General features: G+C 32.6%; 2 protein-coding genes and 1 long non-coding RNA gene across 3 annotated transcripts; 2 read left to right on the plus strand and 1 right to left on the minus strand.

Annotated features, from left to right (window-relative positions):
• The first annotated feature begins 1,452 nt into the window (after positions 1-1,452).
• OSCP1 (Organic solute carrier partner 1) lies at positions 1,453-22,193 on the plus strand. Its single transcript, XM_014242176.3, has 2 exons — positions 1,453-1,832; positions 19,112-22,193. The coding sequence occupies exons 1-2, from the start codon at positions 1,700-1,702 to the stop codon at positions 20,128-20,130; spliced, it is 1,152 nt and encodes a 383-aa protein (XP_014097651.2). The 5' UTR covers positions 1,453-1,699; the 3' UTR covers positions 20,131-22,193.
• Smyd4-4 (SET and MYND domain containing, class 4, member 4) lies at positions 20,777-24,887 on the minus strand. Its single transcript, XM_014242186.3, has 3 exons — positions 24,078-24,887; positions 22,896-24,019; positions 20,777-22,791 (listed from the first exon to the last, which is right to left on the minus strand). The coding sequence occupies exons 1-3, from the start codon at positions 24,339-24,341 to the stop codon at positions 22,455-22,457; spliced, it is 1,725 nt and encodes a 574-aa protein (XP_014097661.2). The 5' UTR covers positions 24,342-24,887; the 3' UTR covers positions 20,777-22,454.
• On the plus strand, positions 24,863-25,942 carry LOC118683181 (uncharacterized). Its single transcript, XR_004979069.2, has 3 exons — positions 24,863-24,995; positions 25,451-25,676; positions 25,735-25,942. It is a non-coding gene; the product is annotated as an uncharacterized lncRNA (long non-coding RNA).
• The last annotated feature ends 1,990 nt before the right edge of the window (positions 25,943-27,932 follow it).

Raw genomic sequence — 27,932 nt, forward strand, 5'->3', positions numbered from 1 at the left:
AATTTTTTTGCGATAGTGGCGACATCTAGCGGGGAGGCTAAGTACTTAACGGAATGCTCATTCATAAGAAGTATCATTAAAAGTGGAATTGATTTTTGGGTCTTCTTGGAGAGAAAGGACGTGTGCAAAATTTCAGATGAATTGGATCAGACGGATAGTCTCCGACGTTTAATTTTGCATGTTACAAACTTCGTAGACCCTGTTCAGGGTATAAAATTCAAATTCTGTACATTTTTTGATAACGGTATACACTCGACCTAGCGTGCTGTTAGATAGTCCCATTCCTGATGTACGATATACATATATTTTTACATATGCATATACATATGTTTACATGTTAGCAACATTATTTAATGACCACTTAACGGCACTGTTATTACATATGGACGACCGTTATAGATAACGTGCTGCATAAAACAATGTAACAAAAATTTGTGAATCAATAACTTTCACTATAAAAACTAAGACTTGTGCTCTCTTCTGCTGCATTAGTAACTTCCCACTTACCGACATGTAGTTACTTATACGGTCACAACTATTATTTCGTTAGCTTTCCCTCACTTTTGGCTTTGGCGCCACATAACACACACATAAATACGCAACAAATTATATAAACGTACTCGTATATGCAGGTTTTCGAATAAATTGTGTGAGCGCATATTTATATATTTACATATAATCATATATTTATATTGTTTAGTCTACATCTTGGCGCTAACCCCTGTTTTTACCGCACCACCAAAAACATGTAACCAAATATAGCAGTTACGAACTTTTTATCGCCCGTTGAAACCGAAACACGGCATTGTAAATGGCGCTGAGTGTTAACCTATAACGCAGACCTCGCGTGCCGTGCGACTCAAGAATTTGGAGAAAAGAGAAGACATTTACATACACATATGTATATAAATAATAAAAAAATACTACTTTACACTATAGTATACGTATTAAATGTAAGTACGATATGTCATGTATTGTACATATAAGAAATTCATATTTTCTCACATACCAAAGTGACGGCAGGTAGTTTCTTTTCAGTTAACATGCCTTACAGCTACCTGAGTGACAGACTGCCCGATCGCCTGACTGTCGGCGACTTGTTCACTTGTTTGCGCGCCAGCAATGCTGCCGTTACTAATTGTCCTGCAAGCTCCAATGTGGCGACAACGCGAAAGCCAACCCGAACGCGTACGTGAACGCGCGCGTCGCTGTCGCCGCCTGGCCATTGCGGTTCATTGCCTGCAGCGTTTCTCCTTGCAAGCGAAGCGCGGCGGTATGCGCGCGCTAACCGACAATGAAAACAGTGACAACGGCAAGCGCAACGCCGGACATACGCTAATCGTAGAACTGTGCAATGCGAGCGCGTTGTATGTGTGCGTGTGAGTGTGCGCGTGTGTATGCAGTGGCGGTGTGTGGGGGCGCTTGTGTAACATGTTGACTCCTGTATGCGCCTTCACGCAGATTGAGTTAGTGTTCAATTGGATCGCTAGCATGCTAGACGTTGCGCTCCGCTTAAATTGTAAACAAAATTGTGGGGAAACTAAATAAATTCGCGCGAGCGTTTGTTATTGTAGTGTGGAAGTGTGTTTAAATAACAGTACTTTGACGGTAGCTAACAAACAGCTGATAATCGTTAATTTTTCCCGCGTGCGGCGGGTGGCATATTTACACTTACGTTAACAATAACAACAAGGCCAACATGGCGTCCTTGAGCCAGCAGTGCAACCCGCGCGCTAACGTCTTTCTAATGGTCAATTTGGGATGTGAAATGCTCTATGTGATTGATCAACGTCTGAAGGCGCAACAAATTTGCGAGGAAAAGTCAACTCAAGGTATAAACAAGACAAAACAAGCAATAAAAAACGACAACAGTTTCGTTGTGGGTGGTTGGGAAGTAAACGAACGGACTTTTATTCGTGTTCATGTATGTGTGTGTTTGTGTGCGGTGAAATTAGCAATTTAAAATTCGCGACTATTAAGCGTCTAATTATGGGAGCTTTCATATGGTGTGCTGAATTTTTATACATGAGTGTATGTGTTTGGAAATACTTGCTGTTGGGAGTCAATCAAATTTATTATACCAAAAACAATCAATAATTTTGTAGGAGCTCCAATAACAATATGAAATTAGTGTATTTCTTGGAAGCAACGGTATGCAAAATACTTAAATAAAACAAATATGAGTATAAAAGTAAAATATAATTTCATAAAATATAAAATAAAGTAAAATAAAATAAAATTAACAAATGAAATAAATAAAATAAAATAAAATAAAATAAAATAAAATAAAATAAAATAAAATAGAATAGAATAAAATTAAATTAAATTAATAACAGAAATAAATCAAATAAAATTAAATTAAATAAATGAAATAAAATGAAATAAATAAAATAATATAAATAATAAAATTAAATAAAAGAAGATAAAATAAAATACAATAAAATAAAATAAAAAATTAATGAAATAAAATAAAAAAATTAAATAAAACAAATATGTGTATAAAAGTAAAATATAAATTCATAAAATATAAAATAAAGTAAAATAAAGTAAATAAAATTAAATAAATGGAATTAAATAAATAAAATTAAATTAAATTAAATAAAATGAAATAAATAAAATAAAATTAAATAAAATAAAATGAAATAAGTAAAATAATATAAAAAAAATAAAACAAAATAAAATTAAATATAATAAATATGTGTATAAAGGTAAAATACAAATCCATAAAAAATAAAATAAAATAAAATAAATAAAATAATATAAAAAAAAATTAAATTAAATAAAAGAAGATAAAATAAAACAAAAAAATAAAAAAATAAATGAAATAAAATAAAAAAATAAAATAAAACAAATATGTATAGAAAAGTAAAATAAGGTAAAATAAAACAAAAATAAAATTAAATAAAAAATAAATAAAATAAAACAATTAATTAAAAGAAATATGTGTATAACAGTAAAATATAAATTCATAAATATAAAGTAAAATAAAACAAAAATAAAATAATATAAAAAATAATTTAAAATCAACAAAAATAAAACCAAAATAAATTAAAATAAAGAATAAAATAAAATAAAATCAAATAAAAATTATAAAAAAAAAATTATTAATAGTTTATATAAAAGTAAGATGAATTAAAAATAGAAAACAGAAAATAAAACGTACAAATTTTAAAATACAACAAATTATTAAAAAAATCCGTGATAAATTAAAAACAAATAAGTTAAAATAATAAAAATTTAAATAAGGCGGAATTCAGTAAAAAGATATTTATTAAAAAAAATTATTATCAAAATCATATATGAATCAAATAAAAAAATTATACTTATAAAGAAATAAAAATAGCATTAAATTCAATTTATTATAACTAAAAAGTTTAGAAAGCAAAAAAACTAAAAAAAAAATGTAAACTAAAAAAACTATTTTCAAATAACTTTGTGAAGTAGGAATAATCCAGTTATTGTTTAATTAATGTAAAAAAAGTTTAAATAAAAATATTAGTATACAAACGAAATATCACACAAACAAATAAAACTAAAAATAAATAAAGTAATAATTATTAAAAAATCAATTACAAATTAAAATTAAAAAAAAAAATTGAAAATGAGACAAGAGAATAAAAATAATAAATTCATATAAGAACCAAATAATGAAATTATAAGAGTAAATAAAATTAAATGAAATTTATAAAAACAAACAAATTCAAAATAAAATATTATATAAAAGCTAAATTTATTAAAAATTAAAATTAAAAAAACGAAATAAATATAAATAAAAAGAAAAACATGTTTTAATTTTTATTATTTAAAACAATAAAACAATAAAAGAAAATTAATAATATAAATATCTAAATAATAAAATATCTAAATCTAAAACAAATAAATTAAATTATACAACATCGAAGCTAAATACCCTTCACAACAAAAAAAGGTTTTCAAGCAAGAACTTGGTTTTGATCGTGCACTTTGTATGGCCGCTATATGCTATAGTTATTCGATCTAAAAAATTTCTTCAGGTATTGTAGAGCTGCTTTAAACAATAATCTATGCTAAAGGTTGGCAGGTACCTTCTCAAATAATGAAGTTTTCCATATAAGAACTTGGGTTGGATCGGTCAGTTTATGTGGCAGCTACATATATGCTGCAGTCGTCCGATATCGACGGTTCCAATAAATGAGCAGCTTCTTGGGAAGACGAAAACATGTACAAAATTTCAAATCAATATCTCATAAACTGGGGGACTGTTTGGCGTGTATACAGACGGGTATGGTTAAATCGACTCAGCTCATCAGCTGATCATTATTTGTATACATATATATATACTTTATGGGGTCTGTGATGTTTCCATCTGGGTGTTACAAACTTCGTGACAAATCAATATAACTAAGTGGTTCAAAATCCGGTGTCTCGACAAGAACGCACCGAATTTCGATCAGTCGTAGCTGATTTATCAATGGTATGTATTGACTTGATATACTCTCACAAAGGGTGACATGACCGAAAATAAGTAATATGATTTAGAGTGCTATATGGACCATTTTATGCTATGATTTGGTTATCAGAACTTCATTCCAATGAAAGTCGGATGTTCTGGTTTGACATGAGGTTTTGCTTATGATTTAGCACTTAGACAGTTGACATTGACATCACAAATCCTTTTTCTGAAGCTTTCGTCGTTGACGGTTTCCTACAATACCGAATATATGTACATGTCAAACGCTTTCTTTATTTTGACAGGTTATTTGACAGCTTTGATGATAGTTTTAAACACAAACATAAAGGGATCACTTTACTTAAAACTTGTTGTACGTAACTCTTTCAACAAATGTATAATTTAAATACCATATGGTGTACTCATAACCTGCTTTATGTATTTACATATATAATGATCAGCTTTGTCACAACGGAACCGACTAAATTAATCCTTAATTTATATTAATTCAAACCAATTCATGATCAGCACTGAATTTCACTTGTCGTCTTGCCGCTCATAATGCTACGCGTCACGCGTTGTGCCATTGCTGATTGCCGAATTTATTGCGCTGCTTGGTACATATTTCTTCAAGGCAGTGCAATTTTCTCGTTGCTGTTAATTTTTCTCTCGCCTTTTTTTTTCTTGATCCAACAATTGGCACTCTTGGCAGTTTGAGCATTCGTTTATTGCTCATTAATTGAAATCGCAATATTGCATTCATTCAACATTGTGCTGCAAATAAAGTTAAACAAAAAAAAAAAAAAAAAAAAAACAACATTTGTTACTCGAGAAGCTAAGTATTTAGTGCTTTTCTTGTGCTCACGATCAGGGAGTAGCAGGCAACCAGCAATTGCTTGTTGGCACTAGTTAACAAATGAAATGGAATTTTTATTTCAAAACAAGAAAAAACGTTAACTTCGACTGTTTCGAAGTTTCAATACACTTCACAGGTGAATTTTTTATAGCAAAAAGGATTTAAAGACCTTTAGTTTGATTCTTATCGGCCAATTTGTATGGCTATGGTGGATCGATCTGAACAATATGTTCGGAGGTTGTAGCGATGTTCAAGATTATAATCTGTGCCAAATTAGGTGAAGATACCTTGTCATATCAAAAAGTTTTCCATACAAGGACTTGAGTTGGATCAATCAATTTGTATGACAGCTATATACTATAGTTGTTCGATACCGGAGGTTTCAACAAATGAGCAGCTTCTTGTTGAGAAAAGGACGTGTGCAAAATTTCAGGTTCATATCTTAAAAACTGAGCGGCAAGTTTATGTACATATATACAAAAGGATAGACAGACGGCCAGGGCTAAATCGTCTCAGCGTTTTACGTTGGTCATTTATATATGTATGTATATCATTATAGGGTCTCCAACATTTCCTATTGGGTGTTACAAACATCGAAAAAAAAGATTTCGAAATTTTATATTAATTTTTTTACTTATTACGTCTCAGAAAGCATGATTTCCTATGGCGCTCTTTAAATAGGTGATTTCGTCGATTTGGTTCAGTAGCCAACATTTTTTATCAAAATGCCAGTATAAGAAAGAGACAAATCCGAAAAATATTTCTTACTCCGAGAATAAATTATCAAAGTGAAGCCTTTTTTGGACTGGTCTAACCCCTTAACAACAATTTGACCGATATTTCTTCTAAATATCAACTCTTCTTACGCTACTGTAATAAATACGGCCTGCTGATTAGTATAATTATCATTCGTAAACACACAATTAAGCGAAACGCAACAGTGTTGTTGGATTCACTCTTCGTCTAGACATTGTAGATATTGAAAGAAAGAATATATTGTATAAAGAAATTTCATGTCGAGAGCGGATGAATTTGTTTGTTTGTCAATTGATTGATTTTTATTGATCGTTTATGTAGAGTATCGAAAGCAAATTATACTGAAACAGAGCTAATAAACAAGATCAATTAATAGAAATTGTATGAATGTGAGCACATAGTATATGTATATGAGGGTTATACTCATATAGAGTATTTCTATATATTTACAGCATGGTATTGGTAGTCGATTAAATGAATTGGTAGTCGATTAAATCGATTGGTAGTCGATTAAATCGACAGAATCGAATTATACTTACAGATCTTCCTGTATATCGATTCGGTTTTTAGTTTAGTGCCGAGCCGAACTGCAGAAGACTTTCTGTTCACTTTTTTCCCTAAAATAAAAAAAAAAGTTAAACGATCAAAAAATATCAAGTGATGAAGACGATTGAGAATCCTTTTGGAACATAAACACCACAAACATGCTTTGAAAGTAATTCAATTGAATTGTAATGAGTCCAAATTGAAACCATATGAAACCAATGAAACTTGTCGTAAATATAATTACAGGTACTTTTTATATAAAGTGTTCAAAAAATATAATGGTGTTTTAAAAAAAAAGAAAGAAATCATCGAAAGAAAGTAGTCGTACTTATCTTCCAAGCAACAGATTTTTTTAGAACATTGTAATGGAAAGAAGGAATGTTAAAAGATATTTTTTTTTCTTCCTTTCTCTTCAATCATTCCATCAATATTTAGCAAGCCATTAAGTTGCTCAAGCCTTTTTTATGGCAGAAAAACTTTGGAAATTTTTGTTGAGAATGTTTGCATAAGTTTTATAGTTAGACGAAGTCTGAAATAAAGCTATAGCATTTTGAGAGACGCTAGTTTTGTTATTTTGGAAAAAAACTTAATAAAAATAAAATTTCTTGTGTTATTAGGATTTGTAAGTGTTTTACTGAATTCCGTAAATCCATATGAGCACCGAAGACGATAAGTCTAATGGACAGCAGACTGCCATGGACGAAAACTAAAAAAAATTCTGAAAATGATTCTTCGTTAATTTCGCTCGAGTACCAAAGCCAGCGAAATGTATATAAAAGTTAGATGATTGATATTATCAGTATATATGTATATCTCGATTGCACCTATGTATGCGGTTATTCTATATGCTGTGAATTTTTTGCTTTGTTAAATAATCGATTCAACTGTTATCAAAAAAACCAACATAAGTTATAACCTTAATGGCGTTCAATCGAACTATTATTTGACACACCTTAATACTTAAATATGCTTCATTTATATATATTTATTTATGATTTCACAAAAAAAAAAAAATAATAGATACTACTCTTTTTTTCAGCACGTGATTTTATCTTTTACATTTTAGTAATCACATAATGAAAAATTAGTAAGCATACCTTCTATAAATTAGGTTTCTAAGCAATACAAAAATGTAATTCGAATATTACCATAATAAATCAATGTATCGTTCTACTCAAACATCCCCTCATGGAAACAAATTAAATGCAAAACAAATATTAATAGGAAAAGAAAGAATTTAAGGAAGGGCAGTTGTACATGCAAGCCATCCTTTGGGTATAGTTTTTGCTGGGTGTGGTCACAAGCACAACAAACATTTTTCGTTAGCTTTCTTAGAGTTTTAATCTACATTAAAAGTTTTGTGTTTCTTTTCTGTTTTGTTATACATATTTAAATAAATAACAATCGTTTTGTTTTCGTTAATTCAAATGTTGGTCTAGTGTCTGCCTATTTGTCTCCCCATACTCTTGTTAGAAAGTGAAAAGCAGTTGGACAGTGGAGTAAGCGGTACTTTGAGAATATCTAGTTTAAGATTACTAAGTGTTAGCATTTATGTTATGACAATATTCCAACGATTGTGACAGTGAGTAGACAATTAAGCTAAAACTTTAAAATTTGAACAAAAAAATTGCATTTTCATTACTTAAAGTTGAATCTCGATGGCGATAGGTAGTAATCTACACAATTCCAACAAAGTAGGGTTAGTGACACCGTTTATAGCCGTAGAACAACTATACCTACTTTGATGATCGCTCATATGTTGGATACGTTTTCGCTAGGCATAGTAGAATCACTATTAAACTATCAAAAATTGCACTTGAAAAAATTTATGTAGAAAGACATCTTAATACGTAGAAAATACTCGAAGTGAAAGGTAAATAAAATGGTGTTTCCTGCTAATCGCTTGGTTACAATAATTTTGTTTAGACAACACAAAGTTGGCCCTATCAACTACTATTAAATAATGCTTGTAACATTTTTTTTCTGTGTGTAGTCCGTATAATCAGTTCAACTTGCTTCGTTCTGCAGTTTTATGACTCATTTTACTATAAGTACTGCTTAAGATCTTCTAAATCTCTGAACAAGCTGTTATTTATCATACACTATATCTCTAAAGTTATAAATCTGATTTTTATCAGAACAAAGCTTACACATCTAAAAAAAAGTGGCATTTGTTTTGTTCGTCTCTTTGTTTTTTGTCAAAAGCGTAATTTCGTTAAAAAAACACTTTTTGTCTGAACTTCTGACAAGTATGTTCGAAAATGTATACGTAGTTTTCTCCAGCCTTACCTACTACCTTGCCGAGATACTATTTTAATTTAAAGTGTTGTCTTGTTGCTATTTAAGTATAAGTTGCTCCAAGTTTTTAAACGCATTCGACATATTGCTGGTTTTTATGCGTAAATTTTTTATAACAGAAACAAACGCGTTTAAAAGCTTTTTGGATCTTAGTCAGAAACTGACTTCTGAGCATAGTGTTCGAAACTAATTGCTGCTGAGTGTGACATTCGGAGTTAATTTTTACTATATTTAAGTAAGTGGAACCAATATCCGAGTAGGTTATTGACATTTGCATGTCAGCAAAAAACCCTGTTTTCATGAACTTTTTTTTTCAAGAGACATTTTTTTAACAAATAAAAAAAAAATTGTGTACATTTACGGTGTTTAATGTGCTTTAATAATCGGTTATCTATTTTGAATTATTTTGGATTTTCTTGATTCTGTAGCCGATTTGCAGGAGCACCTCCGAAAAGAGGTGTTTAGCTTTTTACAATTATCACAAATCCAAAAACCAAAAAAAAAATTATTATTACTATGGCTGAGTTTAGGTAATGATCGATGGACTAGTCAACATTTTGATTTTAGACAATATGGTGGTTTCCAAAGTCGTTTTTTGTGATAAATGCACTTTATAAGGGCTTAAAAAAGCGAACTTATCATCAAAACTCATATTTCTTCGTTCATTATCTGACAAATATGTCTAAGAAGATCGTGTGAAAATTTCAAATCGAGTGGTCCACTGTTTCGGAGTTGTTTTACTCACCGAGAAACACGCGTTTAAAGTTTGCCGAGCTGTAATCGGCTAAGCAAAGCAAAGCTTACAAATACGCTCACATTTCCAAAACTATTTGCCGGCTCAACATCATATTGTTGGAGAATATACGCAAATAGATCGTTTTTTTGACATTGATTTGATAAGAGGATATAACACCTTAAACTCAAACTGCGTCGGATAAAATTTCGTCAGATCTTCGAAGATCTGTTTAAGTATAAAAACTACTACTATTAATATATAAAATCGACGAATTGCGTTTTTGGCCAACATAATATAATATTATACCCGTGGAATGAGTTGTGCTTTAACGGTCTGTTGGTAAAATCTGGAGTGTTAGGGGTAACTTTTCGTAGACTTCAAATTATTACTATGCCTTACATGTGACAACAATAATTTACTCAAGTCATTTATTACACGCATTTAACCATTTGGCCACGCTTCTAACATATTGCCTCTGGACATCAAATTTTTTATTAAAATTATACGTTAAGTTTTTACCTATAAATATCTGTGGCGGTCGATTAAATTCTCACTCTACTGGGGGCACAGTTGTAATTACGGCGTACACAACACATATGTATATACTGGCACTTACTCGTGTGTGTAGATTAGTGTGTACTCATACTCGTATAAGTACTAAGCACAAAATTAAACATTGGCGTCTAAAAAACCAAATTTCCGTTTGTATTAACCCGCATCGCATACAACAACAACAACAACATGCCGCAGTTGAGCCAAACGTTTTATGCCCTTTTCGATGCAAGACTTTAAGACGTATTAAGATTTAATGACTCTTTATGACTTTTTGTTTGCTGCTTAGTTCGTGGACTCTCTAGGGTGAGGGTGTTTTTTAGGCTCCGATTTTTTTTGTTTTGTCTTTTTATTATTTTTATTTTATGTGTTTGCCTGTAGGTAAGTGTACATATGTGTATTTCGAACAAGTGCGTACATACATACATACATACATACATATACTACACATATGCATATATACAAGTATTATGTGGGATTGCGTGTACTTTTTGCTGTGCAACTGTAGAGAATTGTGATTTTGTGATTTTGGGTATGTTAATGAAAACTGGTTGTCACTTGTATTATGTATTGAGCTATGTGATAAATATTGCAGGTAGAATAACAATATCAGCTACGTATGTACATATCTGCATATGTGTATGAGCCGTGGGCACCCAAAGCATCTGCATTTAAGCGTGCGTACTTATGTTAGTAAGCATGTATGTATGGTTGTAGTGCATACATATGCATATAAATATATATCTTTAATTGCCTTTAGTGTTGCTGGTTCAATTCACTTTCATTTGTCAGCCTTTTATTATTATTTCTTATTATTGTAGTTTTCTCTGCTTTGCTTTATAAGTTCTTATTTCTGATTCGTGTTGACTAAGTGCCGATTCGTGCGCTTATGGAAGTACACTGCCTCATAAAAGTATACTTACACTAGAAACATATAAGCCAGTTGTTAGGAGAGACGTACCTCATCGACCAACAGATCATGAATCAATTTGTTTCGCTTTGTTTGCTATAGATTAGATCAGAAAATATGCCTTCCATTGCATACATTAAGTACACATGCGGTGAAGCTTGAGAAAACTGAACCACTCTGTTTAGTACCGATAATATATCAAACTTGTCACATATTATTTCTGTTACTAACTAAATTCTTTTATTTCAAAACCTAAGGTAATATATTTAAGGTCTAAAACTTTCAAAAATTTTCGTTCAAAAATGTAACATTTTTTACAAGTCCGCCATTTTCCGGAAAAATTATGTGTAACTAAAATCATATGTATTTTACCAGAAAGGCTTACGTATATTAAGCTTCAGTTTTTAAGTGATTGCATAGCTTCTTTCGCGGGCCTTGAGTGCGGTGACTGAATCAAGAAATTCTGTAACGGAAATAAACCTAACGCGACCATAAAGTATGCGCACAATGTTTGCATACTTTGAGGCGTTTTTTCTGCATATCTCAAGCGGAACAAATCCATTGAAGAGACAGGACAGGGTTGATTAAAAAATAATAGTATTTAAGATACTATTTTTTTTAATGGCATATCAAAATATGTAATTTAATAAAAATTTAATGAACAAAAATAAATTATTCAATATTCGGAGTCATAATAGTAGTAAAATTACTATTATTTTGGTAAATAGCTACCCCACCTTTTGGAACAGCAGCTCGTTTGAGTTGAACAATAAAATTGAAATAAAATTTTCACTTATCTTGGTTGACGATTTCAACATCAACTTTGCTGATAAAAAATCAGAGCGGTTGACAACTTTTCTTTCGGAAAAATTGAATTGGAAAATGAATAATGATCCACAAGAATCCACAAAAAAATATGGGAACACCATTGACGCGAAATTTTCCAGATATTTAGAGTATATCAAGTCTAACCTATGTATATTATTTCAGTTACCATCAATCTATAGTTTCAATGATAAAGATTCCTGAATAACCTAAATGTATAATAAAAGCATTTAGAAAAAATTAACTTTTTATTTATTCAATAAAAGAAAAAAATGTGTTTTCTTATCGGTTATCACGCTCAAAAAGTGTAACTTGAATTGATATCAAAGAAAAAGCTTAAATTAATATCAAAGAAACAAAAAAAAAAATACTGCTTAAAATATAAACAAATAATTTTAATTGCATAAGTTGATAAAAATGCTATAGAATAGCTTTACAGCGGCAGTCACCGTGTGCCACACGTACTTTTTTTATTTTGCGAGTTGCTATAATAAACTCTTGTCCGTATAGGCTCTTTTAAAAAAGATAATACTAAAAATTAGCTTCGTACACGCCATTTTGTAAAAACTTTTTAATAAACTAAAAACTAAAGTCTGAAGAAGAAAAAGTAAAAAGTTCGTTCGGTTTTTTTTATTGATTTTAGATGATAACTTTATGTACATTTATCCGATTTAAGTCAAATATGCGCCGCTTTGTTCGTAAACTTGTTGCCAACGAGATGCCAACTTCATTATACCCCTCTCGTAGAAGGCTGCGTCCCTATTGGCAAAAAGCTCGGAGAGCCAATTTTCACAGGCCTCTCTTGAGGCCAAATTCTCACCATTAAGCGAGTTCGCCATGGACAGGAAAAGATGGTAATCACTTGGTGCCAGGTCCGGACTATAAGGTGGGTGCATTAGGACCTCCCATACGAGCTTCGTTAGCTTCTGGCGCGTCACTCCTGGCGTTGTCCTGATGGAAAACAATTCGGATTCTGTTGATCAAAGATGGCCTCTTCTTATTGAATGCGGCCTTCAAGCGGTCCAGTTGATGGCAGTAGAGGGCCGAATTGAGCGTTTGGCCATAGGGGAGCAGCTCGTATTAAATGATTCCGTGCCAATCACACCAAAAACACAGTATTCCTGGCCGTCAATCCGGTCTTGGCCACCGTCTGGGCCACCGTCCGGTCTTGGCCACCACGAGCTTTGACCAAGACCGTTTGTGCTCGATGTTGTCGTAAGTGACCCATTTTTCATCGCCAGTCACAATCCGCTTCAGATACGGGTCGATTTTGTTGCGATTCAGCAGCGATTCACAGATGAAAATTCAGACACACATTCAGTGGCACCCAAACATCGAGCTTCTTGTTGAATCCAAGGTTATGCAAATGGTTCCAAACGGTTTTCTGGCTTATCTTTAGTCTCTCAGCAATTAAATAAGTGCTCACGTCACGATCTATTTCCATGATTTTATCGCAATTTTCGACGACAGACCTCCCGACGCATGGTGCATCTTTGACATCGAAATTACCAGAACGGAACCTAGCAAACCACTTCTGTGCTGCTGCCTTTTCGCCTTGATCGAAAAAAAATTGTAAAATATAGCGAATTTTCTCTTTTAGAAGCTCATAATACAGTCTTTCTAATACCACCAAATACAGAGCATTACCTTGGCGTCATGAATATTCGGCTTTGCCGTTGATTTGGCTGGTTTGCTAGGTTTCACATATGATTTTTTGCGCTTAGGGTTGTTGTAATGGTTTCGTTTTTCATCATCAAGCGAAATCGTCTTTCAACGATTCTTAGCTTCAATTCTTATGGCACCCAATTGGCTGCTTGAGTGACTGCTCTGGGAGCTCTACTTGTGTTTGGCAACTCGGACCCAGGACGTTCAACACCTTCCAAACCAAAATCACCATATTGAATGCGTGCAAGCCATGTTCGCTCAGCTGGAACTTGTTCACCCCTAAATATACGATGACTTGCGGCTGAAGTTTTCTTCATATTACAGTAATACATATAAGAACGCACCGCAAAAACACTTTTTCAGGCAGTAAGTTCGACATATTTGAGTGAAAATAAAATTATTATTGTTTACGCTTCAAATGTATGACATAAAGTGAAAAAGACGCAGCAGAGAATGTAAAATATAGAGAAGGTCCAACTACTATAATCTACATTCTCTGGACGCAGCTTTCCAACACTTGTTCGAATTAGTGGATAAATTGAATAATTTAAAGCAAATCTTGGCAAACCGCATAAAGCTAGTTATAGACTCAATAATTGCCTTCACTAACAGTTCAATAATAGTACGAAGTTTGCTCGTTCGTTTCGCTTTCACAATTAAATTTCGCGCAATCTGTGTGTTATTGGCTTAAAACTTGAAAAAAAAACGCTCGTTGTCTAGATATTTCTGTTCGAGAGTGTCTGCGTATAAAATAAGAACAGCACTTGCTTATACTTATGCAGCAATTTACCATACCTGTCTACCTGTGTTTATTCTGTATTTTCTTCATTTGTTGCCACAATTTCAAAATTCAATTGCACGCTACTGCGCACAATTCGCTGCCGGTTGTTGTTGTGACTTATATTTTGATTTTATTGCAATGGCATTTTCGGTTTGTTTAATTTTCAAATTAAACCGACCAACATTTTATTCACTTCAAGTTCACTTGACCGTTTTTGTTTGCCAGTCCATTTAGCAGTGGCACTGATTCCCTTTCGTACTGTATTGTGTATCGTCGTATTGCTGTCGTACAAATATTTGCGGATACAATTACGTTACATATGTTCACATTTGTACAGAGTATAACACTCATGACAACAGTAACAACAATGCATAACATAAATGTATTAAGAGCAATAATATTTATAATAGCAACATTTTATTAGTTTGCGGTTGTTGTTGTTGCGATTGTGCGGTGTCACTTATGCCATTAAACAAGCCCTTCTATTTATATGTGCATATATATGTACATGCGGGCATATGACACATTAGATTAATCTATATTCGTAGTTATATATATGTGTAAACACATTTGCAGTTACACACACATACATATATACATGCATAAATATATATATATATACTTAATGACCAGATTATAAATGCATTCGTTCACAGGCTGGTTGTCCTTTTGACCATATGCGTCATACCCACTGCAAATACTCAGCAAGTGCTACCGCTACTTAAGTGCCCGAAGATGTTCGTAAGCAGGCAAGAAAGAAACCAATGGCTAAAGAAGCGACAGTGGAGTACCAACAGATTTTTCAATGCGGCATATGTACATACATACATATAATTTTATAATTCTGTTTACCCACTGATTATTTCCAACGGGATTTAAGTTTAAATAGTAGTCAATATTAACAAAATTTATTGAAGTTCAGTAAGCAGACTTTTAAAATTTTTAGCAAAATTTGAGGAAAGCACTTGATTTATTTTTTTTATTATTATATATAGTACAAAAGTCGGGATAAAGTATAAAAAAACAGAAAATCAAGTGATAACTTCATCACAACAATCATAACGGTTATGTGCAGAGCTACAAAAATGGCGTTGATTGTCTAACCAATAAGTTCTAGTCTAGAAATTTGAAAAATTCGCAAGTTCTTTTCTGTTATATTTAGACATTTTAAAATATCTCCCTTTAAGCAACGTTTAAAATTTAAATTGTTTTCAAAATTATGGCAGTTTTAGTCTTAACTTAAGGGACATACCTAATGTGACAGCTTTTTGGGTATTAAAACACCAAACTGCTATATCAATTGTGCAAAAATTGTAATGATATATTTATACATATTTTAAGAATACATAACAAAATTTTTGAAGAAAAAAACTTAATGTTTTTTCGTGTTCTCCGACGGCGCTAAAACAAGGTCCGCCACTGCGGCAATGACAATGAATGAGAAGGTCCTTCAACGTAACCTAAAAAAATTCCTTACTAGAAGATATTGTCTGCACAATGAACTAAGGTCGAAAATACGAAAAATTTAAAAAAAGCAAAAAAAAAAATTTTTTTTAATGTTGAATTTTAGCAATTTTTTGTCGTTTTTGGCAGGCCAAAAACTGGTAGGTTTCCGAATAATCACCAATGCAAATTTGAAAAATTAAGTTTTTAGAAAAATGCATTTAAAGTTAAACTGATAAAACTGATTGAACTGAGCGGCTACACTTTAAAAGGTTGTTACTCAAAAACCTTTTGAGATAACAATTTTAAATTAAGATTTAAAATTAATAAATGTTTTTAATTTCGCACTAGGTGTGTCCTTTAAAACTTTAAACGCGTGTTTTCTCGCAACAAACTTTTTAAATGTGAATAAACAAATTAAAAAAAAAAATTTAATATTTTTCGAGTTATACAAGATCGCCAACGGCGCTATAAAAAAGGTTTTCACTACTGGACAGATCGCGGTCTTCTGCGCGGATGAAACCTAAGAATAACAAATTCTAGTTAAACTAGAGACTCGCTGTTCAATGACCAACGATAAAAAGAAACCAGAAATTGACAAAATGGCGGCGTTTTAAAAAATTTAATTTTACCCCAAATTTTCGTCGTTTTTCGACTACCAAAAATCGATTTGGTATGAATGTAGAATTATATGCAGAATATTTGTCTTCGAGTTATCACTGCAGTAAATTTGAAAAATGTAGTTTTGAGAAAAACGTGTTTAAAAATAAATTGATGAAGCTGGTTGCACTGAGCGGCGACACTTTAGAAGCCTGTAACTCAAAAACTATATGAGATAACGATTTAAAATTTTTAGTATGTATCGAATTATGAAAAAAAATTTCAAAACTTTACATAAGGTCAGCCCCTTAAGAGAAGTTTCCCACTTCACAAATAGTTTCGCCGATTATATTTGAATTAAACTAAAATTTGTCTGTAATATGTCTTAAGATATAGTTTGAAAATGTGTGAAATCGTAGCCTTAACCACGCCCACTTCGCCAATAATGCTATTTTGTAAGACGCTCATTTCACTCTGCAAAACATTGAAATTAAATTGGACATAAATATAGTCTGTGACAAGTGACAACATATATTTAAAAATGGTCGAAATGTATATCGGTATAACTTTTATAGCTTTCTTATACCGAACACCATAAGTGGTAGTGAAACTGCTTATGTTTTATCCAAACATTTGACTCATTAGTGATTCGACGTGCCGCGAAAAGTTCGAATTTTTTCCACTTTCCAACAAAATTTGGAATAATCTAAACAAACCCATTTTATGGTTTTTTCTCAATCTCTCGGTCGCTCTAGAATTTTGCCAATTCTTACTTATTCGAGTTAATTTGCTCCGATTTTCATTCTTATTGCCACGGCCCACACTCTTTGCCATAACGGCGAAGCACACGAACGTGCCAAGTTGTGTACGCCGAAGGCTTTGTCGTTGCTAGCACTTCCTAATAACATACTTACGAATATGGCTACATATGTAGTTTTTAGCCTCTTGCACTGAGCGGTCAAGCGGCTTAATGCATTAGCTGCAAGAATAATTGCATTTCATTGCTATATTATTATATTCCGTTAGTTTTTTTTTCTTTTATAATTGCTTAAAAGCATGTGATGTATAAGTAAGTAAGTAATTTTTAGTAGTGTTTCTTATATCCACTTGTCATTTATTTACATCAATATATATACATAAATATATAAATAGTTATCTGCGTTAACCACTAGAAAGGCATTAACACTGAAATACGAAACTCTTCTAAACTTTTTTTTTCGAGAATATAAGCTCAAACCGAACTCTGCCGTTATATAGGCTCGATATCATTTAACTAGCAAGAACGTAGCTACCGATACGGCGAACTCGGCTTAGCTGGATTGCAATTGCATCCGATGCTGTTAGTTGAATCTGTGGTGTTGAACGCAGGGAGCGAGAGATTTATAGATGTTGCTAAAAAAAGAGTAGCACAGGAAAATATTTTTTGAAAAAATTAAAGAGAAACATAGAGACACCGCTACTTAATTTCAAAAGGATCTACCTTATTGATAATGCATAGTCGTGCCTCTGCAACTGGAAAACTCACATTTGTATAGCCGGTCAAGAGCTGATACCTGAGCAACTGCAGAAGGTCCAAATTTATATTCGGCTAAAAACTGACACTTCAGAAGCATACTTAGAAAGTGTGCGGAGAAGGTTTTATGCTGCTACTACAACAGCTCTAGATGTGCTCAGATTGCGCCCAGGCAACATTGAAACCGATTAAGTCTGAGAACATTTTAACTGTTTATACACGTATTTTATAATATATTTTCGGCGATTTCTAAAAAAAAACTTTCTGGATTTATGAAATGGTGTCTTGAGGGGAAAAAAAATGTAAGTCCTAATAATGTAATATAATATAGGTTTCGTTCTAAATATATACTGTTATAAGCATCATCATAGCAGTATGGAAATTAAAAAGAGAGAGCATGAAGAGTGTAAAGAGAGTGAAGGGGTAAGGCTTTATTATTTTATAACAATTTAAGAGCAAATTTGTTTAAATAAAAGGGTAAAAGTTCGGGGACTTCGTTTGGGTGATGTATACAAGGGTGGAGCGAAAAAAAAAACATTTTTTTGTTTGCTTAGCCTGGGGTAAAATCTGTAGATTATAAAAAAAGAAAATTTTCGGACAAAAAAAATTTGTTTTAACACCTAGAGACGGCGTTTGTTTTAACACCTAAATTTCGAGTTAAAATTTTTTTGGACAAAAAAAAATAATTTTTGGTTTAAACTCTTCACGTTTATATAAAATATACCGAATTTGACGGTTTTTGAGTCAAAATTTATTTTAACGCTTAAGGAAAGCATGTGGTCATATAAGACTTTTTTTAAAACTCCAATAATAACCACAAAAAAATCTTTTAAGTTAATAAATTTTAATTGGCCAGAAAGAGGACTCTCCGCAGTTTCTAGAACACTTATCAAAAAATTTTTACGAAATAAAAATTTTAACTCGAAAATTTACTTTAAAACTGAGTACTTTAAAAATGAGGCGTTAAAAAATTTTTTTTTTTGTCCAAAAGTTTTATTTTTTTATAATCTACTTGTACAGATTTCACCCCCAGGCTAAGCCACAAAAAAAAATTTTTTTTCGCTCCACCCTAATATATACCTACAAATACCTATAAGCAATTTTTAACTTTCTGAGACACAATTTCTAAATGATATATTTTTAGACACATATTAACTATTTTTTTTTTTAAATTATTTTCCTAATTCTACTCTCTTTATAGTCATTCACGATGTTACCGTTGTATTACTCGAGCCAAAGTTCTTAGATTCGTTGATTGTCGGCTCGACACACCACAATTCGCAGTTACTTACCGTGGATCATTGTAAATACATGTTAAATGATGTTGCCACCTCATCAATTATGCGTCTCGATAAAAGTTCGATGGATAAATTATGGAATCTTATGACAATGATCTACAAATGGCAACTTTTTAACTCGAAGCATCCACAACATTTACTCGATATAACTTTCAGACACTTGGACGCGATTTGTCGGCTGCGACCCGATGCACAACGTACCATGCTAGTCGATTTCACCAAGAATGTCTTGCTCGATTTCTGGAATGTTCTGAGTGATGATGGTCAATGGGGCGTCTATCAAACGAATAAAGCGTGGCTACAATGTTTCAATACGAAAATATCATTACTCATACGCCTCGGTTTCCAAAATTTAGATGGCACTTTTGTGCGCGCCGTAGAGGCTAGCTATTATAAGGAATTCGTCGATACTATCGGTGAGAATGTGTATGTGAAGAGTGTTGATATTGCCGAAGCACAGCGTCAAGAGCACATTGGTACGTGCGCGTCGACGAAGCAACATGTTGATCAGCTGGCCGAGTTGTTAAATTTTCCGCAATCGGATAGCGAAGATCTACAACCAATCGATGCAACTAGTTTTCAAAAACAATTCGAACAGAATTTGCAACAATGCAATATTTTATTTTTCGATTTAGATGTGAATGAAGCGACGACAACAAACAGCAGCGGTGGCGGAGTTGACAGCAACGACAAGCTGCATGCGGTTGAGAAAGATGCCGCAACGGCGCATGACTTAGTTGGCGCTTACGGTAATAGTGAGATATTACCCGATTCATCGACGATGTTGTCGACGCCAAAAAGACGAGCGCAAGGCGAGTTCGTGCAATTGCCGGCGGTGTATAATCGTAATGCGGACGCTGGGCGCGCCGGCGCTTTGGGTTTAAATCGCGATTTGCTCGATTTATATAGCCAAATACTATAAGTGGACGACGGCAACAAGCGCGCAATAAATGGTTTCAGCATGCGCATAGATAAATCTATATTAGGGTGCGCAAAAAAAAAGTTTATTTTTTTTTTCTTAGATACCGTGAAAGTAGCGTCCAAAATGACGAAAAAAAAATTCTGCTAAAGTTTGAGCTCTTGAAAATAATACTAACAGATGGCGCAATGTAATTTTTGATTTCCTATATATTTAATATGGACATATTTTCTTTTGTTTATATTATTATTGTATAGTGAAAATTATACCTTATTTTTATTTTTAATCTTGTTGACAATTTAACGAGCTACAAAAATGGTCCAAGAAGATTTTTTGTCAAGTCCACGCGTTCAACCGTTATTCAAGGTCAAATTCAAATCTTAATTCGTAAAAAATCATTTGTTACATTTTTTACATGATTACACAAAATAATGCCGCAAAATTATAAAATATATTATTGTTTATGATTTTTGTTGTTTTATTCGTTATTTAGACATTTTTTTCGTCATTTCAAGCGTTATTTTCACGGTATCTAAGAAAATAAAAAAAATGTTAAGTTGTTTTTTGGCCCAACCCTAATATTTGTATGTGTTTACCTACATAAATAAATGTATGGGGCGTAAAAAAAGCAGCTGTTATGCGCTGTTAGTTTCATCTATTAAAATAAATTTTATTTTATTATTTTTTTTTCATTTGGGTTTGCTTTGTGAAGTTAGTGTTGTTGCTTTCTTGTTTACTTAATATTCGTTTCGTTTACTTTTTTTGTTTTGCTTTGCTTTTATATCTCTTGAATGGCTTTAACATACAATAAAATGCTTTAGAATAAATTAGAAATTACATGGTTTGTTAAAAACAAAAAACTAATTAAATAAACTATAAAATTAAAACAAAATTAAAGAACGCACCGAAGTGCACTAAATGTATTGAAAATATTTAAGAATAAAAACTAGAAATAATGAAAATTTAAAAATAATATTTTTCATTTATACACGAAATTGATTAGAAATTGTTAAGAAACCTTTTGTGTGTATTTTCAGTCATTTAACATTACTTGCATGTAATTATACAATTTGTTTGAGTTGTTAAAAAATATGTAGCATTTAGCAAGTTAATGCCAATTGTTTTGAGTTATAGATACGGCAATAAGTGATAAATTGAAAAATATTTTCTTTTTTTTCGAAAACTATGTTAATATCAGCTGATTTCGGCTTAAACGCTACTTTAATAAAAATTATGATTTAAGAAATACCGTCAAATTTCGCATTTTCTACAATTCAAAAAATATAAATAAGTGACAAATTTTTGTTGCAATTAAATGCTTTTTACATAGCTTTCGAATGTCATATAAATCTCTTTTTTTATATCAAATAAAACATTTTTGTATACATACTTTATATGTAAGTCAACAATCTTGCACGAATCGCCAAGAAATAATGTTACTAAAAATGCGTAATTAATTAAATTAAGCAAACGCGTCTCGCTCTTAATTTTTCCAATTATTTTGCTACATTTTTAGTTGTTGTTCGAATTTGTAATATCGTTTTATCGTACGTTACAGAAAATATACACAAAAAGCTTTTGCAAAAATATATACTTCAGCAGCATATATAAGTTTTTAGTTAAGACTAAATGAAATTGTTCAATATGTTAATATAATAATATTTTATATAAAACATATGTTGTGTGGTTTTGTTGGCCTTATACAGATGCAAAATGCCGCAAAACGAATACATTACTTGTTTTTTTTTGTTTTTTTCTTTTAATTTCATATACCTACAAACCACTGCACACAAATATTTCTATACATATGTATGAAAGTGAAAAGTTGTAACAATTATTTTTTGCAATCGGATATGGTTTTTATGCGTGCATTCTTGTGTGGCCACACCAAAAAGGTGTTAAAAACGCTGCCGCACTAATGCTTCCCAGAGTGTCGGTTATTATGCAATCCACTCCACTGACTGTGCAACACTTTGAGCGCCGAATAAATTGCTAGGTTTCCGTAATACTCGCCACATACTACTTGTAGTATTAATGTGCACACTACGTGAAACATGATAAAACGTGTTTTTGAAAAAAAAAAATGAAAGTCCTTTACGCCACATCGATATCATCATTTATGGCAACATATTTCAACGTCTATATATATATATACTAAATATATGCAAATGCATCTTGTTGTGTGTTGATGTTGTGTTCAAAATGTATGAATCAATTGAAAATCAAAAAAAAAAAACATAAAATTTGACTTATTGCAAGCGAACTATGTTAGCATACACATGTTGCGTGCCTGTGGCTAGATGTGTGTTTCTGGTGGCTGAAGCACTTTACATTTTAGCTTTTAACGGCACCGCATCGACGAGTATATGCAATGCCATTTTTAAGCATTCCTCTGCAGAGCTGATTTGGGCGCAGGGATAGGAGTTCGCATATTTCGTCAGGAATTCACAATATTTACGGTAATTATCCATTGCGAAATCGTAGTCATAACGTATCAGACTGTCATTGTCCGTCTCATCATTCACATAGGGCACGGTCATTTTAGGTTGCAGACGCGCATAGTTGGGGTAGTCGTTAACGCAGGCTTCACATTTACACGTGAAATGATATTGCATAGATAGTTTTTGTATACGCTGCGCACGTGTAGTGACGGCAAAATGTACACTACAAAAAAAAAAAAATAAAAAATGCGTTATAAAAAAAAAAAACAAATGTACGTGAGAAACAATGTATATTTAAAAATAATTTCAAATTGTAACGATACGCACCCATATGTGTCGTACAGCACTCCGCCGACAGGTATTGGACGGAAGACAAATAGATATGCCTTTGTGCCCAGGTATACGCGTAGTGTATTCGGTGCACACGAATGATTGAGCAGCGAAAGAAAGGCAAAAGCACCTGATGAATGTGTGGTATCGTCATTTGTCTCATTTACCTGTTCCACCAAATCGATGCCGTGCATATTGGATGGCGATGTCTGCAGATGTCTGAATAGTAGCTCAGTGAAAAAGTTTTCGCCTTCTTCGCCACCAAGATATTCTTTTAATGGCGTAAACTCGATAACAAAATGTTTCAGTACTGCGCATACGACCGAGCGCTGAAATAGATCCGATACGGAACGTAAATGTCGATTCGTCACTAGTCCATGTATGGCGCGATAGTGTTCGCGTGGCGTAAAATTCGTAAAGTCCAAGTCGAATGCAGACTTATTTTGATTTTCAGGATCCTCACAGAACGCCATCAACTCTTCAATGGTGGGGAAGATTTCAATTGCAGATAGGCACACGCGCAACGCAATGCCATGAATTTTATTGAACATATTATGCAGTAAATCGATGATGGGACATTCGTATTTATGAAAGGTGGCGACAGCGCGTTCGCGACATTGCTCTGAGCAGAACATCACCGAGCAACAGCTCTCACAGGGTATAAGTGATAAGTAGTTTTCCACTTTGCAGGTGGCACAACGTATATACCGCATCGGTGGCAAGAGTGTTGAACAAAATGGCTCTTCTGTGGCGACAAGATCACCAACGACCAGATCACGTTTCGTGGTGATAAAGCGACCCTCCTCTTCGGTATATTGCATTTCGAGACAATCCGCAATGATGGGTACTTGTGGATGTGATTCAAACGACATTTGAAATTCGTATGGCTGAACATCGGGTGCTTGTGTGGCCAGCAGTTGGCGACAATCATTTTCGCGTTTATCGAGTTTATGCATTAAACGTTCTGGATAATTGGCTTTACGTGCTAGCTCAATATTAACTAGACACTCACGAAAACGTTTCCATTCAAAAAGCACCGCCGAACGATTAGCATATCCGATAGAGAGATTCTCAGAACCAGGCTCCGAATAGCAAATACTTTTATTGTACAGCTCTAATGCCTTCAAAATAGAATATATTAATTAATTTACCGGCTTAATTGAAATAAAATAAACTTACTTGAAAATATTTGCGATTTTTTAGCGAAAATTGTTCGTTTCCCAGCATACGAAACTCGGAGCTCTTTTTATCGCACTTTTCCTCGCGCAGTTTGTTATTTAACATTATTTTGTCGATATATTTAAAATCGATCAGTACATGTTCAACAAAATTAACTTTAGAATAGTTTTCTTTCAGTTCATTAAATTTGCCTGATATTATGCCGATAAGCTTCCAATCGTTCAGCTGCTTGACAAGATCATCACTAACATCATAGACATCCATGTTTGCAACAAACGTGTGGCGTTCGCTTTGCCTGGCAGTTGGTGGTATAGTTACGGTTAGTTAGCGTGTGCAACAATCAAAAAAAAATATAGCTTTTTTTATATTAGCGATCTCCTATAAAATAATATTGTACAGCAGCCGTATAATGAAAAATCGCGTAATCCCAAATGTAACTTTCAATTGTTATATACGTCCGTACTGCTGGTAGCCGCAAGTGCATGCCGTTCTTTCACCAACAGTTTGTGCGAGAATTTTCTGCTCCCGTTTGACAGCTGCTCGTGGTTGGGGCTCTTATGGCAGCAGCCGCATGCAAAGTCGGCACACTGCATGCAACACACCACACTCTCTTTTAGCTCACAGCACTCAGGGGCCCGTCGTGCACCGCCTGTTTTTCAATAACGTTTTATTGAAGAAATCCGGCAGTTGATCAAATATTTTTCACTTGTGTATGAAATTTCAGCTGACACGTATTAATTTTTATAAAACAATATGTGTAGTTTAACCAAAAAAATTGTATTAAATATATCACAAAAATATATTTGAAGATTTCATCTTCTTTTCCTCGAGCTGTCACAAATGTCAATACGTAACGAGAGTGTGTGCGTGCGGCTCTCGTGGTTTGCTCGTGGTATGCGCCGTAGTGCTGCCATATGGGTGAGTTCGTTGAGTATATATATATCTAAGGTATTGTAATCAAAAGTAAAATTTAACATTTTTCGTGACATTAGCAGTAAACATCTAAGTGCGCCCAAAAAAATATCAGAAACGCGCTTTATTTTTAATACAAAATTTTTGTTAAGGGGGGCCTGCATTTCAAAAATATGTAAATATATTTATTTATCTTGCGGATGTGGCTATATTTCCAATAGCAACAATGCGGCTTTTTACGAATCTCGAAGCAGTGTTGTGTTTTGATTTTAATTCGTCAAAGATTTGGCATAAACGATTTGTTGAATATTAGGTAACACTAAAATTTAAAAAAAAATTGTATAGTAAAAATTGTGTATAAATAGCAAATAAAATAAATATTAATAATATATGTAACATTATGCACGAAGATTGTAACGACACTAATTTTCTTTTGCCTCTTTCACCCTGTTTTCGTTTAGCCTTTTACTGATAGATGGCGCTGGAGATTCGGTGGTGTTCTTTACTATCCAAACTATACTACTTACCGTAAGGAATTAAATACTACAGAGACTAGCAAGCGAATAACTGACATTTTGAAGCGGTTATCGATTGCCGGTATTTTCAAAAAAACGATTTTTCTTGCATTTTTTTAAAGTAATCGGCACATTGCGACGTCTGTATATTGCCTCAGTTCGTTGACGTATAGTAAGCATATTTTGAAGAGTATCACAATACTAAAACCTGTTTCCACTCTGTAAAATAGAGTTTGATAGCATTGAAGAAAGCGATTGTACCATTTGAACAAAGCAACCTGCTCTCCTGTTTTGTATTCAACTCGCTAAATTTGTTGTGGCTTTCACATTTATATTTTTTTAGTAAAGAGAGCAGCACTCAAAGATAGCGAGCAGAGAAATGGCGAATAGAAGACGGCTATTATTATCTGATATTGCTCCTATTATGCTTTACAGATGAAAATGGTATCTACATACGAAATTGTTTAATAAAAACAAGTTCAAAATATGTTTACTTGCAGCATTGAAGTCGTCTATAGCGCATAACCTTAAATGAGCTTTAACGCAAAAAGAAGTTCTACAAGAAAAAGTAACATTGTCATAGAGGGTATAACATCATCCTTAACATCAATGCTCTCCAATAGTTTATTTTTCTAGGTTTTGGATTCCTGTATTTGGCGTATTATCTGTTTTCATTTCTTTCAGTTCATTTACAAAAGATATCGATAAGGTAACACTGGTTATTTGACATTTTGCAATTCTTTTGTTATTATCAAAATTAAGAAAATTGAAGAATAATTTAAATATTGATATAAATCTACAGTTTGTCTGCAAGTATGTAAAAAAGAAGAAGAAATCTCTTAATTTCAGTTTGCCTTTGCGAAAATTTTCACTTCTGCTTTTCTTTCAAGCTTTTAATGTTTCCACGCAGATTATATTAAACGAAGGCCGCCGAGTTATTACAGTTCTATTAAAATATGCTCCGGATAGAAAGTACGGAATGTAAAATTATAAAAGTTAAGAATATGCTCATAAAATATTACACACAGTTGTTTGCTAGAACGCGATCAGAGTAAACTAAAAACTTAACTTTTTCACTTCACGTTATTAAACACTTTAGACTTGTGCGCAATTTCAACGGTTTTATGAATGTGCGAATGCGAGTAAAGTTTTTACTTTCCGCAAATGGCTCGAAAATATTGCACTCTTGCAAAGTTTATAGTATAGAGCTTATTTTTTATAAGGAAGACAAGTTTCTTTAATTTTGTTCATTTGTAAATTGTAAGTGGTCGGATCTTATTAGAAAGCTAGCTTATGTAAAGATAAATTAAAATATTGCAGTAGCTGCTAATCTGGTGCCACATCTGCACTTTCGGGTGCTCTGAGATCCAGCTACGAGCCATAGATATCGGCGCCCAATCCATTAATGATTTTTGATTCGTTATTTGTGCCAGTCAGCATCTGGAGCAAAAAAATTTAAGTAAAAAATGTCAAAATTTAATTTGTGAGTTAAATCGTTTATGATATCGGCTGTATCATTTATTGAAAATTGGTTTCAATTTAGTGTGAAAAAGAGCTACGTTCGAACGTCATTGCATTGTACAACATTCGGCTGCGAATTGGATCAAAACAAATCTATTTTTCGAGTTTTTTTTTAATTATAAGAAAATAATTAGTGTATTTTTTGCAAATTTGAGAAAATTTGTCATAGTAATGTATGCATGTATTTTTTATACCATTGGAGAGTAGAGTTTTGAAGTTAGAAAAAGCCTACCGACTTGTTTTTTTAGATGATATTTTGACGTGAGAATTTTCTAGTGAAAATTAGTGTACTTTTTCGTTATTAAATCAAAATAAAGTGAAAAAATCAATATTTTAAATTAAAAAAATTACAGCGTATTTGGAGTTTAAAAAGGTTAATTTTGACTAAATTTTTTTAAACACATATTTTTTATGTAAACGATAAAAATAAAAAATAAAAAAATTGGTTGTTTTAATTTTTCACATATTTTGTGAGGTTATGTGAAAAAAGTGTGCACACAAAAAGTGTATATATGTTTATTACCTATAATTTTCCAATATATTTTTGTCCCGTAAGACTCGTAGTTTTGCCGGAAATCGAGTTAAACCATTTTTAGCCCTTCAAAACTCAACCACCCCTAGCATTTCTCTTACCGATCTCAGATCGCCCGTAAATTATGTTTCCTTTAATTTTTTTGTTATTTTCTCTTAACTTTCCAATGGTTTTCATTCTTCTATGATTTTTTTGCTTACAAAAATTATTTATTCTGGTCTAAATAGCATGTAAAATCCCTAAAAAATCAGATAGAATTTCATTCAATTCATTTGTTTCAAAAGGCACAGGTCCCTATAATATTCCGCGCATGTAGAGCTTACTAAAAAAAGTAGATAAGTAGCTGCCGACATTTTGTATTAAAATGCAGTTTTT

The sequence above is a fragment of the Bactrocera oleae genome, chromosome 4, assembly GCF_042242935.1.
Source record: "Bactrocera oleae isolate idBacOlea1 chromosome 4, idBacOlea1, whole genome shotgun sequence".
NCBI lineage: Eukaryota > Metazoa > Arthropoda > Insecta > Diptera > Tephritidae > Bactrocera > Bactrocera oleae.

Excerpts from the sequence above, each read along its gene's own strand:
- OSCP1 (XM_014242176.3), top strand. The coding sequence starts at position 1,700 with ATGGCGTCCTTGAGCCAGCAGTGCAACCCGCGCGCTAACGTCTTTCTA. Across the intron at positions 1,833-19,111 it reads CGAGGAAAAGTCAACTCAAG|TCATTCACGATGTTACCGTT; the intron begins GTATAAACAAGA and ends CTCTCTTTATAG.
- Smyd4-4 (XM_014242186.3), bottom strand. The coding sequence starts at position 24,341 with ATGGATGTCTATGATGTTAGTGATGATCTTGTCAAGCAGCTGAACGAT. Across the intron at positions 24,020-24,077 it reads AAAATCGCAAATATTTTCAA|GCATTAGAGCTGTACAATAA; the intron begins GTAAGTTTATTT and ends TCTATTTTGAAG. Across the intron at positions 22,792-22,895 it reads GTGCTGTACGACACATATGG|TGTACATTTTGCCGTCACTA; the intron begins GTGCGTATCGTT and ends TTTTTTTTGTAG.